The 13432-nt window shown below is 42.0% G+C and overlaps 1 protein-coding gene across 1 annotated transcript in view; it reads right to left on the bottom strand.

Annotated features, from left to right (window-relative positions):
* The window catches only part of SNTG2 (syntrophin gamma 2), a 432116-nt gene that overhangs the window by 267591 nt on the left and 151093 nt on the right, over positions 1-13432 (bottom strand). Inside the window, exons 6-7 of the mRNA XM_019520636.1 lie at positions 12993-13080; positions 2986-3077 (exon numbers count right to left, since the gene is read on the bottom strand). Coding sequence (XP_019376181.1) covers positions 2986-3077; positions 12993-13080 — 180 coding nt within the window. The remainder of the gene's footprint in view (positions 1-2985; positions 3078-12992; positions 13081-13432) is intronic.

Here is a 13432-nt window from a genome sequence, read left to right as displayed (position 1 = left end):
CCCTTCTGACCCTAAATCTATGAAACTATGAAACTATGCTCTCACCACTTCCTGAACCTTTCAACTTGTTTGCTCTCTCTTCCAGCAAGGTGTCAAGTCCTTTCCTTCTCACCTTCAGTGTATAGCCTGTTTGTTACTCAGTCTGCTTCATCTTGAGCCCTCTTGGTTGTACTTGAAGCAACTTCTGCTTCCACTGGGGGTCTGGATTCATTTAATTACCAGCCCACAATTCTGACATTGTTACATTAGCATCAACACAGGTATTCAGTAAGATGAGACAATTGTTAAAAAAAAGCCTACACACTTTTAATACAGCAACACTTGCTTCTCTCAGGGTTGGCCCATTTGATTCATTAACTGAAAGAGTTTCTTGTTTTAATCCTCCCTCCTCTCCTTTCTCTCTGTCAAACCACACCCATCTGCAGGGAAAGCAGGTTTATTACATGACCACTCAATTTTAAATTCTTAATGGAATTAATATAGATTAGAATTGAATAACAATAATGTAAACAACCATACTTGTAACAAGAAGAATAAAAAACTAATTAAAAAAGCAAAACCAAGCAAATCTCTATCACCTATGCCATCTTGTTTGCACTTGTGAGGAGAATCTGGGAAATCGCTGGCCTAAGAATCACCATAAAGAAGTAACAGTACAGCGTCAAATACATATACAATAAGTTAAATAATTTGTGAGTAGCCAAAAGGGCCGTGTCAAGCAACTATATTTTTCACAATGAATCATTTAAACAGCGCTAAACCACAGACTGCCTAGATTTTGAGTTTTTCCCACAGTCTTCAAGGGCTTTGTCTTGGAAATATGTTTTCTTTTTTAATTTGCAATTATTCCAGCAGCTCTTACCTGCTCTCCCACCACTGTAAAAACAATTCCAGCTCCCCTGGATTATACATTTGTGTGTCTGTTCCATATCTCAGTGTAAGATACATAACCTGGGACCATGCAAAAACTATTGTTAATATGTGGCATATCCAGGTCCAGACTGTCTGTCTTATAGGACCACAAAACTCCAGATGCTTGCTTTTAATTTTGTGCAGTGACTGAAAGCCAAGGGGTGAGGGTACCTTAGAATGGCAATGCATAACTTAGTAGCAGCTTAATATTCTGTTATGAAGAAAGAAGCCCTCTTCTGGGAAGGGGTAGAGCACTCATAGTACATATAGTGTAATCTTTTATTAATTAAGTTTTGTAGAAATATGAATGGCCTCTTCTAATTGGCTTCAGGCTTGCAGCCTGGAGCAATTAGCAAGCCAGTTAGCAGGATCTCCACATAAGGGGTTGTAGCTGGCCCAGTTGATTAGTAAATGAGGGGAAGTTGACTCGTTGACCTGGAAATAAAAGGGGACAGGAAGTGAAAGTGAGTTGGGACAGGATGGGGTGTGGTGTAGTGTAGTGTAGTGTAGTGTAGTGTAGTGTAGTGTAGTGTAGTGTAGTTTTCTTTTCAGGGAGAGGCAGGTGGTTTTAAGCGAGAAAAGAGTGGAAGGTGAGAACCAGATTTTGCTTTTGGGGGTCCATTGTGGACTGTTTGTATTTTTCTGTTGTGCTCTGTGGAGTGGATTAATCTAGGGCTTGAAGCTCAGTTTGGATTGTTTTACTCTTGGCTGAGGCCTGGGAAGCAGAACAAGCCAGGCATGACAACCTGTATTTCTGAGCCCACAGAAAGACTGTTGCTAGGACCAGATTATAAGGCTCAAGGACTGACTTGAGTCAGACAGAGCCAAGCTAGCTGGCAACCTGCTGTACCCCTGTTCCAAAATATTTTCATGCTGAGTCATTATAATTCATATTCTCACTGCTCTTCCTCCTTTTCTTTCTCCATCTCCACCCATTGCTACTACTGATTTGGATGGTTTATATATTTACACGCATGTGCGCACACACATGCACATATGCACCCCCTCTATTCAATCTGCACCCATACATTAGGTTATTTTTGTCCATACTATACTACATCATAGTGTAAGTTCACCTAAACAGTGGTCATGAGAATAGTGGCTTGATGATGGATCACTTCAGAAATGGACATAATGCAAGGAAGTGCACAGTTTGTGGGGACACCGGACAAGTGGACAACAAAACACAGTGAGAGAATTAACAGTGAGGCACTGGCAACAAAACACAGTGAGAGAATTAACATAGTAAGTCAAAAAGAGATGAGAAGGAATTTGGATTTGATTCTGAGCTGTCACACAGAGTGAAAGTTCCAGTATCACCTGAGTGGGAGGCACTGAGCTGACTTCAGAAATGAGAAGGAATTTAAAATTCCTGTGAAGTAGGTACATATCCCTGGAGCCACTCCCACATTTCTCTTTGCGACCTGAAAGTTGTGCAGAGATCTGCAGTTCTGACTCTGACACCTAGACACACTAAGAAATGAGATGGTCTGAACATCTGGATCCCCAGTTCTTGCCTATGATGAGTGGGATTCAAAAACTATATGGAACGGTGCTAAAGTTCCCAACTGGAGAGGCATGCTTGAGGCACAATGACAGTACTGAGTTCCATACAAAACACAGCTGTTTTCATTAGAACACAATAATTTTGGTTCAGGCTGAGGAAATTCTTAAAAAAATGTTCTTTTCCCCACATGCTAATCTTTTTTCTTTCCATTTACCCATCTCTCCTTCTTAGCAGGTCACTGATTTCTATTGAATTACATCATGAAATTGCTTAATATACCTGGCATACCAAGTATATTTTGATTTTTGCTATTGTACTGAATTTAATAAAAACTGGAAAGTCATATACAAATGTATTATATTTTTACAGTGGTCACTCCTACAGGCTTACCAACTGCCTTGGGTATACTGGCTTTGGTAAGTATATGAGTATATATAATTTAAATCTATAATCTTACAGTGTTTTCATGACCAATTCAAAATAAATGTTTTTGATAGTCTTGTTTGAAGCTTGGCAGATAGTTGGTAAAACAGCCAACATTATCTTTTTACAATCAACTTGCTTACTGTGTTAGTTGAGTTTCCATTTAAATGTAAACCACTGTCAAAGAGAGGTGAGGAGGCTCCACTGCTGTGATCACTGGATGGTCCAGGGGAACCTGAAACCACAGGATGAAGAGTAGTTGCTTAATTACATTTAAGAGGCATTAAGCGGGTAATAATAATTTCAATGGAAGTGGGCTAACAGCATGAGGGTTTGTAATTTTTACTCACCAAATGAAAACACCCATCTAACTGCATTCACCAACAGCTGTCTGAACATATGCTGCATTTGAAAAAGGGAATATAGGCATCTAGACAGCTCTACTTACAGATTTGTGTTCATCAGAATTACTTACATGACTAACAGCCTTGTTACACCTTATGCTGCATAAATGTTGATCAGTATTAGTGCTAGGTTGGAGTTTGGAGAATAGGTTGGAGTTTGAACAAAGCCGGTATCAAATTAAGGTACGAATAGCTAAATCACAATGTAGATGCACTAACACGTTAATGCTGTGTGTCAATGGATACACACTGTGTTAACGCACATTAGCATGTCTGCACATATGTAATATAACATAACTATTTGTGCCAAAATGTAATGATCCTTAAATGTGCAATAGCACATCCATGTGTAGATGTGCTCCTAAATCGCCTAATGCAAGGCACATTAAGCTCCAGGGCTGGGCTCGGCTGGGTTGGGCTGTTCTCTGGCAGTCCCTAGCTGCAGGGTATAAAAGCCTGCAGTCATTTTGTACCTTGTGGCACACTACACAGAAGCCTGCTGGAACCTGTGCACTCCCTGGGACCAATGCAGGCCTTGTGTGCCCCCCTGGACAGGTCACAGGCTGCCTCTGCATTGCTTGTCCCTTTTCCACAGCTGCTGCTTGGCCACAGATGAGTGTTTGATATTGTAGCTCAGGAACCCAAACAAGGAATCCAGGTGTGACCAGAGTACCAGGAGGATCAGCAGCAGCTGGGCATAGTGCCTTGGGCATCTGTCAGCCTGCACAAATAGCTCATTGTGCACAACAGGTGCATGCTTGGGGCATGGGGGGGGGCGGTGACAGCCCCAGGGCCTCTCCCCAGAGAGACCCCCAGTGAGGAGGGCAGGGGCATGGCCAGCCCCTTGCCCCAATCATCTGGGAGCCCCATGCACCCTGAGCCTAGGCACCATGGCCTGGGCGGCAGCATAGCAGAGCAGTTGGATTGCACCAACTGTGCACCATGGATGGGACCTTCCTGCTCCAGTGGCTGGTGGTGGTGGCAGAGGCATGGGAACTGCTGTGCCCCTTAGCCCCCCTCCCCCATTGTCCCCCACTCTGGGCTCAAAATCCAGAAATATTGTAAATACTTTTCCAATTGTAAGTAGGTTTTTTATTTTTGTGGGTTGGGAGGGTGATGGAGGGGCTCTTTTGGTTTACAGGGAGTGGGGAAGGGGTTCTGTTTTTGAGGAGATGGGAGGAGGCATGGGGGTGAGTGTTGTTAGGGAAATAAAGAAATAAAGGGGAGGGGGGTTGTTTCAATAAGGTCATGGCCTGAGAGTGGTGTTGGGGGTAAGTAGGGGTGTGTGGGTGGCAGGGCAGGCATGCTGGAGTGGAGAGTACTGGAGGAGGAGGTGAACCAGGGCCTCCCTCACCCCATGCTCTGGCCCCTGCTGGTGAGTACACGGCTCTCCTGGGGCCAGCACCATGGCCAGCAGGAGCATGACGCACTGGCCAGCAGGAGCATGAGGCACTGGCAGGTGCAGGGCTGAAGCAGCAGGGGCTGGGTGTCACCGACAGGGGAAGCCCTGGTGCAGGAGGGCAGGGTGGGGAAGGAGGAAGCTGGTTCATGCTGTTCCTGCTCTAGGCACACGGCTCCTGGATAGGGAAGGAGCTGGCCAGGGATCAGGACTGTGTTTTCAAGATGGCTGCCAAGTGCTGGCAGCTGGCTCTGGCTTCAACATAACTGTCGAGTGCTGGCAGCCATGTGGCTGGAGGATGAAGCTCCCCCAGTGGCCACAGGGGCAAATGGCACAGCTGAAGGGAGTTGGCACTTGATTTATTGCCAAGTCACTGCATGTGGGCATTAGCTTAATGCACAGCAAATTTAGTTGTGCTTAAATGCACGTGTAGACGTGCCCTCTGTGAACATTGTGTATAAAGGTTAATAGTGTTTATTGCCTGCACAGCTCTGATTTACTACTAGAGGGCCAGTGAGCAGGGGCATGGCTAGGAGCCAGGACACCTGGGCCCGATCCTTGCTCTAGGGAGGAGAAGGGAGTGACTGGGACAGGTGCATCCTGGAGTGCTGGAGGACTGCAAATTGTTCATTTTATCTCCATGGAGCAGACTGAAGTTACCCTAATATAAGCTAGGTAGCACAGCCCAGAGTTAACTGTTGCCTGAAGTAGCATAACTTTGAGATGCTCAGAGGGCGCTTAGCATAAGCTAATGAGCTTTAATGTGAGGACACTCAAGTTCTAAGGGCCCTTACACATTACACTTAGACCATACTAACTTCAATACAGTGATTTGCAAATGAATCCTGGTCTGTGAAATCCTTGTTTACATGTATATGCTAGCTCAGAAGTCTTTTGTTGGAAATGCCTTTATTTTAGAGAAAAGGGAATTTCCTCTTTGTTTTAAAAAAATGTGAGATTAAATGCACAAAATATGTATTATCACCATACAAACTTTGCACATGTATTCTAAAAAGCCAAGGATTGAGCTAACTCTTCTGTGAGCATATATACATTATGATTTTTTTATACTATTTGTGATTGTAGGGTATCTGAGCATATTTTTATCTAAGATTATAGAATAGTGCATTATACTATATATTATACTAGGAATATACTTAATTAAAATGTTTTTATGCATTGAGGACCAACCTTTTTGGCAGACGTGCCACAAATTAGCCCTATACTCTCCCTGAATACCACTCCAATGCCTTTCCTCTGCCTGATTTGGCTGCTTTGCTTTCTGCTCCTGCCCTATCTCTCTCTGTGGTATCTGTATCCTCCCTGATCTGCCAAGTGCTACATACAGAGCCTTTGCATGCTGCTTGTGACATGTGCCACAGGTTGGCCACCCCTATTGTAATGCAATGGTAAGAGGGCAGATTTAAGGCTGTGCTTTCAATTTTAAGCATACAAAGACCAAGAAATGCAACAATTAATTATAAAATCTAGGCATTACAATAATAAAGTCCGTACATGTAATATTCTCCACACATACTGGCAAATGTGTTCCTGGTCAGCCAGACAGCAGGGAGCGGGAAATTACTCCCTGCCTCCAGGAGCTACCTGCTGCTACAGCAGGTTCTGACACTGGAGCCCGGGCAGGGACAATGTCCCCATTCCCTGACAACAGGGAGCTCCTAGTCCCTGGTCTGTGATCATGGGGCCTGGGCTGGGAGATCCTTATCTCTCAGGCCAAGTCTCACAGTCACAGGGCCTGGGCTCAGAGATCCTTATCTCCCACCACCAGCTCTGTGGTTTCAGCTGTTGGACTTGGGCTGGGAGATAATGGAGCTGGCACTTGGAGATAAAGACCCATGATTGCAGAGCAGGGTCTAGAGCTCCCCCTGGCTGCTGTAGGGGCCAGCTGCAGGGCCACAGGGAGTAGGAGCAGTCTGCTACTAGGAGCAGCAAATCTGCTTCTGCATTCCTACACATGTAGACATGTGCCTGGGAGAATTTACTCTCAAGTAATTTACTCAACAGTAAGCTGCTCTTGGATCATTGCACGTGTAGACACACCTGCTAAAAAACTTTCTCTGACTGTCTCTGATCTCCACAGCTATGACTTGCCACTAGAGGGCTGGTAAGTAAGGGCCTGACTAGGGGCTACAGTTCTGAGTTGTCTATACAGAACAGGAGGTTAGGGAGAGGAGGCGTTGCATCCTAGGGGGTGCTGCATCCTGACTGAATCTTGGATTTGTGGGGAGTGGCCACACACTTTTGGAACATGAGCTGGGTAACATGGATCCAAGAGAAACGTTCCCTGGAATGTTGTAAATGTTCGTGAAACCACCAGCTGAGAGCCTATGACCTGTGTTGCATGTTATTAAGTTAGGTTTGATAGACCTGCTAATAAGAAATGATTTATAGGCAATCTCAAGTGATGGCTGCAGACAGAATAATGAACTTTTTGATAAAAAAGTGTTTTACTGCAAGCTCAAGGTGTTTTATATATTTTTGACAATATGTGCGAAGAATATTACATGTATGGATTTTATTATTGTAATGCCTAGGTTTTATAATTAATCATACAAAGATTAAGAAATGTAAAAAATTAAGTTGAAAGCACAGTTTTAATTCCGCCCTCTTACAACTGCATTACAATGTGTCACAAGCAGCATGGAAAAGCTGTGTGTGTAGCATCTGGCAGATCAGGGAGGTTAGGGGGTTTTCTCCTGGTTAGGGGTCTACATGTATGCTACTTCACAGTTACTAATCATGAGTAAATTTGCTACTTGCATTTGCAAGTAACAAATTTATTCACAGTTAGAGCCAATTACTGTTGTGGACTTGTAGACATGGACCTGTACTACTCAGTAATTAACTCTACTCTGTAGTAAATAAAGCATCTCATGTAGATGTGCCCAGACTGAACCTGTACCTACTCTAAACTGGATCTAACTCTAACAGCAATCATCATTTGAGAAGCTTAAAGTTCAGAATGTAACAAGGCCCTTAGACTAGTAAGATGCTAACAAAACTGATTTTAATGGAAACTATTTGTACATTTTGAATAAAAACTTTGCAACAAATGGGATCAGTCTTACCTTTCTATTCAATCAATTTCCTATTAGTATATCTCATAGGGTTGGTGACTCAAACCCCCAAAACAACTCATCCTTAGCAAGAAATAGTAAAAAATAATCTACATTCAGTGCTATGATTAAAAAAAACTCTCAGTTCATAATGATGTGCAGACAGCTCCCTAGATTTAAAAAAAAAAAGAAAAGAAATGAAATGCCTCCTATCAACTACTCGATTCCCCATTCTTCTGAAATAAAGCTTCACCAGCTTTTTTCTTTTGTATAGCATAACAGCACAGCAGCCATATAAATTGGCCATACGTGCCAAATACTGGATATTTGGCACAAAAAAACATTGTCACCCAATTCTTTTCCTACTCAGTTCAAATTTAGGTGAATACCCTCCAACCCCAACAAGAAGTGCAAACTCAGCAGATGCACATCACTGTACTTTTCAACCCGTCCAAGATTGTTGCACAAGAGTCAGTCAGTCTAGCTTACTCAACACAGTAAAACAAGCACCAGGATCATGTCTAACAGCAAATCAATGTACCATGGATAGTCAGTGATGCCTTTATTATTTATAACAGCAGAACAGAAGGTCCTGATTTAGCCTGAGTCATCAAAATTAGCTGGATAATGCTACAGGCATAATCCCATTTGTCAGGCTGCTTATTCATTATAAACATTCTCACAATAAAACAAGAATGAAGAAGGATGAGACATTTTATTTTGGTCTGGCATCAAGCCTGAAATGTAAGAGATGACGCTTCAAAGAAAAGCTCTTGCAAATTTCTAATTATACTTTAAAAATCCTACTCATAAAACTCCTACTCATCCTTCTCATACTTTAAAAATCCTATTCATCTTCTGAAATGGAGTGTTTTACTCAAAAACATGAATCTCGTCCTTTTTGCTTGGGTGAAAAAACTCCCACGATGTAATGTAGCCTTCAACATCCATGTCAGGAAAGCTTCTTCTGTAATGGCCCTAAACCTCTTAGCATTTTCTATCTTCATTTTTTTTCATGGTTTATCTTGCCCATGTGCAAGCATAGCAAATTATATCCTGGACTTCATTTTTGTCTGTCTAGATATTAATAAAGTAAACAAAAGAAATACCTTATAATACTGGACTGGGTGTATTCTCCTAATTTCTGTCCCCAAAGTCATAATACTTTCTGTCCAGCAGTGAAAAACATGATATGATCTTCCCCCAAAAAGCTCACAGAAAAAGGCCAGTCCCAAAATAAGCTTTTCAATAACCCCACCCCACCAAACAGGAATGAAAACACTAATTTAGTAGGTTGCAAAGACTTAAGAATTAACCATAAATGCACTGGGACTAAAGTCCCCACTCTTTTCCTAATTCCTTTAGATATCTCTGGTGACCAGGGAAGTAGGAAGAAAGAAAACATAAGCATTGGTGGAAGAAAAGAGGAGCAGAAACTGAGCGAGACTCCAACACAAGGAGGTCTTCTGAAATGAAGACCGACAGATTGAGAGGAAAGAAGATGGAATGATTGGTAGGATTTTCAAAATTTTCTCTCTCAGATGCTTTTGATAATCCAACACTATATTTTCACTACCCATCAAAAACTTATTAAAAATGGAAAAGTGTGTGTGAGAGAGAATGAGAGTGAGAGAAGCCAGTGTTAACAATGTTAGGGTTTCATGTATTCTTAAAAAGAGGATAATATTTTTCAGCAGAGACCATGAGCCATTCATTACACAGGTATGCTCTATGTGGATAGATTATGGATACATAATTAATGAGTCTGTAGCATTTCTTCCTTCAGTTTATCCATAGCTACTTGTTCCAGGCCTAGTATCCTTGTTTAAGCAGTCTTCTTTTAGGCTTCTTCTACTGGTTTCCTTGACCAGACAGCAACAGGTTCCCCTCTTTGTCTTATTCTCCCACACTAGTCTAGTTCGACCCTTAGCTCTCAATCTAAAATTTCCTCCCCAGGCTCCCTGCCTCAATCTCCTCCTTCAGTCTCTGCACCTTCCCCCATTTCAATTTCTCAGCTTTCTTCATGTCAGTCAAGTTGCTCCCTCCTCATTCTGGGTGAGCAACAATAGCAGAGGCATTGTGAAAACAGGAGATGCAACCTCCCTGGTTGCTTAGGGAAAGTCCCAAATTCTTCAAGCTCAAGGTTCTGTCAGTATGGACAAAATTTTTGTCCCTGATCCAAAGTATGACCCTGATCAAAAAGACTTGAGCTGGCTAAAAATTTCCCAGCAGAATGCTTCCCATCTTAAAATGTCAGTTCTTCTCAACCAATGTACTGAAGTACACTTTTATGGTCAGGCTTTTTATGGAAAACTACCTTGCTTCTTGCCAGCTGCCCTACCTGGAATTCCAGGTTCCTGACTTTTTGGCCACCTGGAGGGGACTGCTTGAGAGGTAGCAGCCCTTGTTCCTGAGCTCGTACCTTTGTGGCCTTCTTAAGAGACCGAACTTCCAGGGCTTCCAGGCTCTGGGACAGTCCAACTCACCGGGCCAGGACTCCCAAGGACAGAGCTCCCAGGGCTTCTAAATTCCTCACAGCACAGCAACTATTGCCTTAGAGTCAGGTTTCCTACCTTCCTGGCTCCTCAGCAGACTGGATATCCAAAGAGCTCCAGTTCTTAGCCAAGGCAGCCTAGCACTCTTGTCTCTGTAGAGTCTTGGAAATACTTCAAAAAGTTCCAAAGGAAATGTCATTTTTACTTTTTCTCAATTACATTTCAGAATCCCTGTTGGATGGGCAATATCAACTTTTCATTTTTCATTCCATTTGGGAACAAAATTTTATTTTGAAATTCTGCAGCTTCCCACAAAAGTGTAATTCCAGTTTCTCAACAGTTCCAGTGCTAAGAATGTATTTAATATAGGTAAAATATCTTTTTCTTTTACCCTTTTCTTAGAAATGGCTAAACAGTCTTTGCTGAAAATTTTCTTAAAATTCTATCTGAAACTATGTCCACCTTGGAAAATTTTAGTTCAAAAGATTCAAGTGGAAAAGTCATGAGCAACTAAAAAACAAGTCACAGTGGATGTATTAGACAATTTTATCAATAATATTTCTATCAGTTCCATTCAGAAATTATACAACAATCAATTCAGACAGACAGACATCCTTATCTGTTATCTGTTTAGGATAAACTTGATTCTTTTTAAATAATGCAAAAAAATCCTTGGGCACTTATACATATTATGACAGCATAGAGAGGGGGTTGTTAACCGGGGTATGTGTACCCCCAGGGGTACTTAGAAAGGCCTAGGGGGTATGTACAAACAGGCAGGAATGGAGCACCACCACCCACCACCTCGTGCTGCTGCCTCCCAGGAGCAGGGCCAGGGTGGGGCAAGGGCAGCAGCGCCCCTCTGCAGGCCATACAGGCACTGACTGGCCAGCTGGATGCAGGGAAGGTGGGGGGGGGAAGCTCACATGCAGTGGCCACTACCGCCACCCAGCACCCTGCACTGCCACACACCATCTCCCCGCTCCATGTCTAGCCATACGCCACTCTGCTCCCTCCACTCCGTGTCTGCCCGCCAGACTCACCAAAAAAAAAAAATTTTTTAAGTTGAAAACCCTGCCATAGAGGCTAAAATAATAACAAGACACTATTTAAATATCAAATAAATAATTATAGTTTAATTACATATTTTTTGTGCTTACTTTTAAAATAGACCTTGTCTCATTACACATTTAGTATTTTTTTCCTCTTTCCAAACTAATCCATATTTATGTGAATATGTTTCTTATTAGTCACTCTTTGCCAAATACTTTGGACAGAAAAATTTCAACATCAGAATTTCACTCAAACTTAGATTAGCCTATATAGTATCTGAAGCAGGAAACTATTTGCTTACATCACAGCAATGGTTCTACTCTGTGAATGGATGACTGAAATATAAAAAGTACACCAAGAGTTAATTCATTCTAAGTTTTAAACAGTGAATACAATCAATGTTTTTCTTCTGCATGTGAATCTAAAGAGAATGTAGGGAAGGGTGGGTGGAAACTTAGGGCCCTGCTACATGTTTAAATTAAAGCTGGATAGAAACCTTCTATAGAGTCGTTAGTGTTTGAAAATTTATATAGCTGGTTGGCTCTTTTTATAGCTGGATAATCATTTTTACCATAGGATAATTACTTTGCGTGTGTCTGGTCCACATTTATTGCATGATTTACCAGACAATTGTATAATATATATATATATATATATAACATGTAACAGCAGAAGAGACTGGTTCAGAGGCATGATCTTTCACAGGCAACAGCCAACTTCATCAGATACTTCATCAGACTGATAAAGTAGGCTGTGGTCTACAAAGGCTCATGCATCTGTGAACCACTGAGTTTCTAAGGGTGCATCCACACAAGCACATACATGAGCTTTACAGCATCTCAAAGGCTTTTGAGGCGCTGTAAAATGTACCCTGTGTGTGTGATTTGGATCTCTGTGCTGCAAATATGCAGTGTGGAACCAAATTAGGTCCTGGGAAATCCCGGTATATAAATAAAAAAGCATGCTGAAAAAAAATGGGGTGGTGCACATAGCAGCAGCAAGTGCTGCCTGAAACTGGAGCCTGGCCAGCCAGACCTATGTTCCGGCTGCTGGCCAGGCTCCATGTGCCTGGATCTCCACTGCTGCAGCTCTGGGAGGCGCCCAGGACCCCAGGTAAGGCTGCTGGTGCCAACCCAGGAGCTAGCCCAGGACTCCCCTACCCCACCCAAGGCAATTTGCCCCATGCCAGAGTGTGCATGCAGGGTCATTCCCCAGGGACAACTAGTAGTGGCACAAATAGCATCTGGACACACCCTAAGGTGTCACCCTGCTTTCCTTCTGCCTGACTTCAGACTAACACATCTAACCACCTCTCTGCTCCTGTGAATCTAGGCATCCCTGAAACAAACTGCATTACCCTGAGGAAAGTAAAAATCCCCTGATGTAAATGTTGGTTATCAGTGTGTTGGACTCAATAAGCCAGCTGAGATTCAAATCCATGGAAATGCTTTTCAGTCAACTCTGATAAATTTTTATGTCCACCCTTTATAAATGAAATTCTTTTTCTATTTTTTTTTTGTAGAATGTACTTCTTTTCATTATGCTATACAAATCATGGAATGGATACACACCTACATTAAATAATAAAGTATATTACATTGTAGTCTATATTATGTAGGTAAGCATTCAAGAGTAAAATTGCTGCTTCTACTGGTATCTTCTCATAATAAGAAATATTGTGGAAAGGGGAAAAATGATTTGTATCCATTAATTTCCTCTTACCTAACGGGAGCTTTAGAAATGATGGAGCTTCCCTGAGGTACTGAACAGTGATGGTAACTTCATCGCCAGCATTTCTCAGTAGATGTACCTGTTAGTACGACAAATAACAGGTACTTTACCAAAGAACAGGGCACAGAAAGCAAAGTAGTCTACAACAAAACCTACATCTCTGTTGATCTGTTAGAAATCCAATACTAATGATTATTATTGAAATGAAAAATATCTTGAGGGTCAAGCCACACCAACAAATGATGAAAGCAGGTATACACAGCATTATTAAACATCTAAGAAATTAAAAGTAAATGGATGCCCTGAGTTTATATAAAGTCTGAATACAATATCTGAACATTATTTTATGCTATACACCTGTCACAGGATGGTGAACAATGTGTATATATTTCATACTATATAAAATGATAAAAAATGGTTATTACATTATT

The sequence above is a fragment of the Gavialis gangeticus genome, unplaced genomic scaffold (assembly GCF_001723915.1).
Source record: "Gavialis gangeticus isolate Ggan-Ray unplaced genomic scaffold, GavGan_comp1, whole genome shotgun sequence".
In the NCBI taxonomy this organism is placed as follows: domain Eukaryota; kingdom Metazoa; phylum Chordata; order Crocodylia; family Gavialidae; genus Gavialis; species Gavialis gangeticus.
Note: the sequence above shows the minus strand (reverse complement) of the source record. Positions and strands in the feature narration are given on the sequence as shown.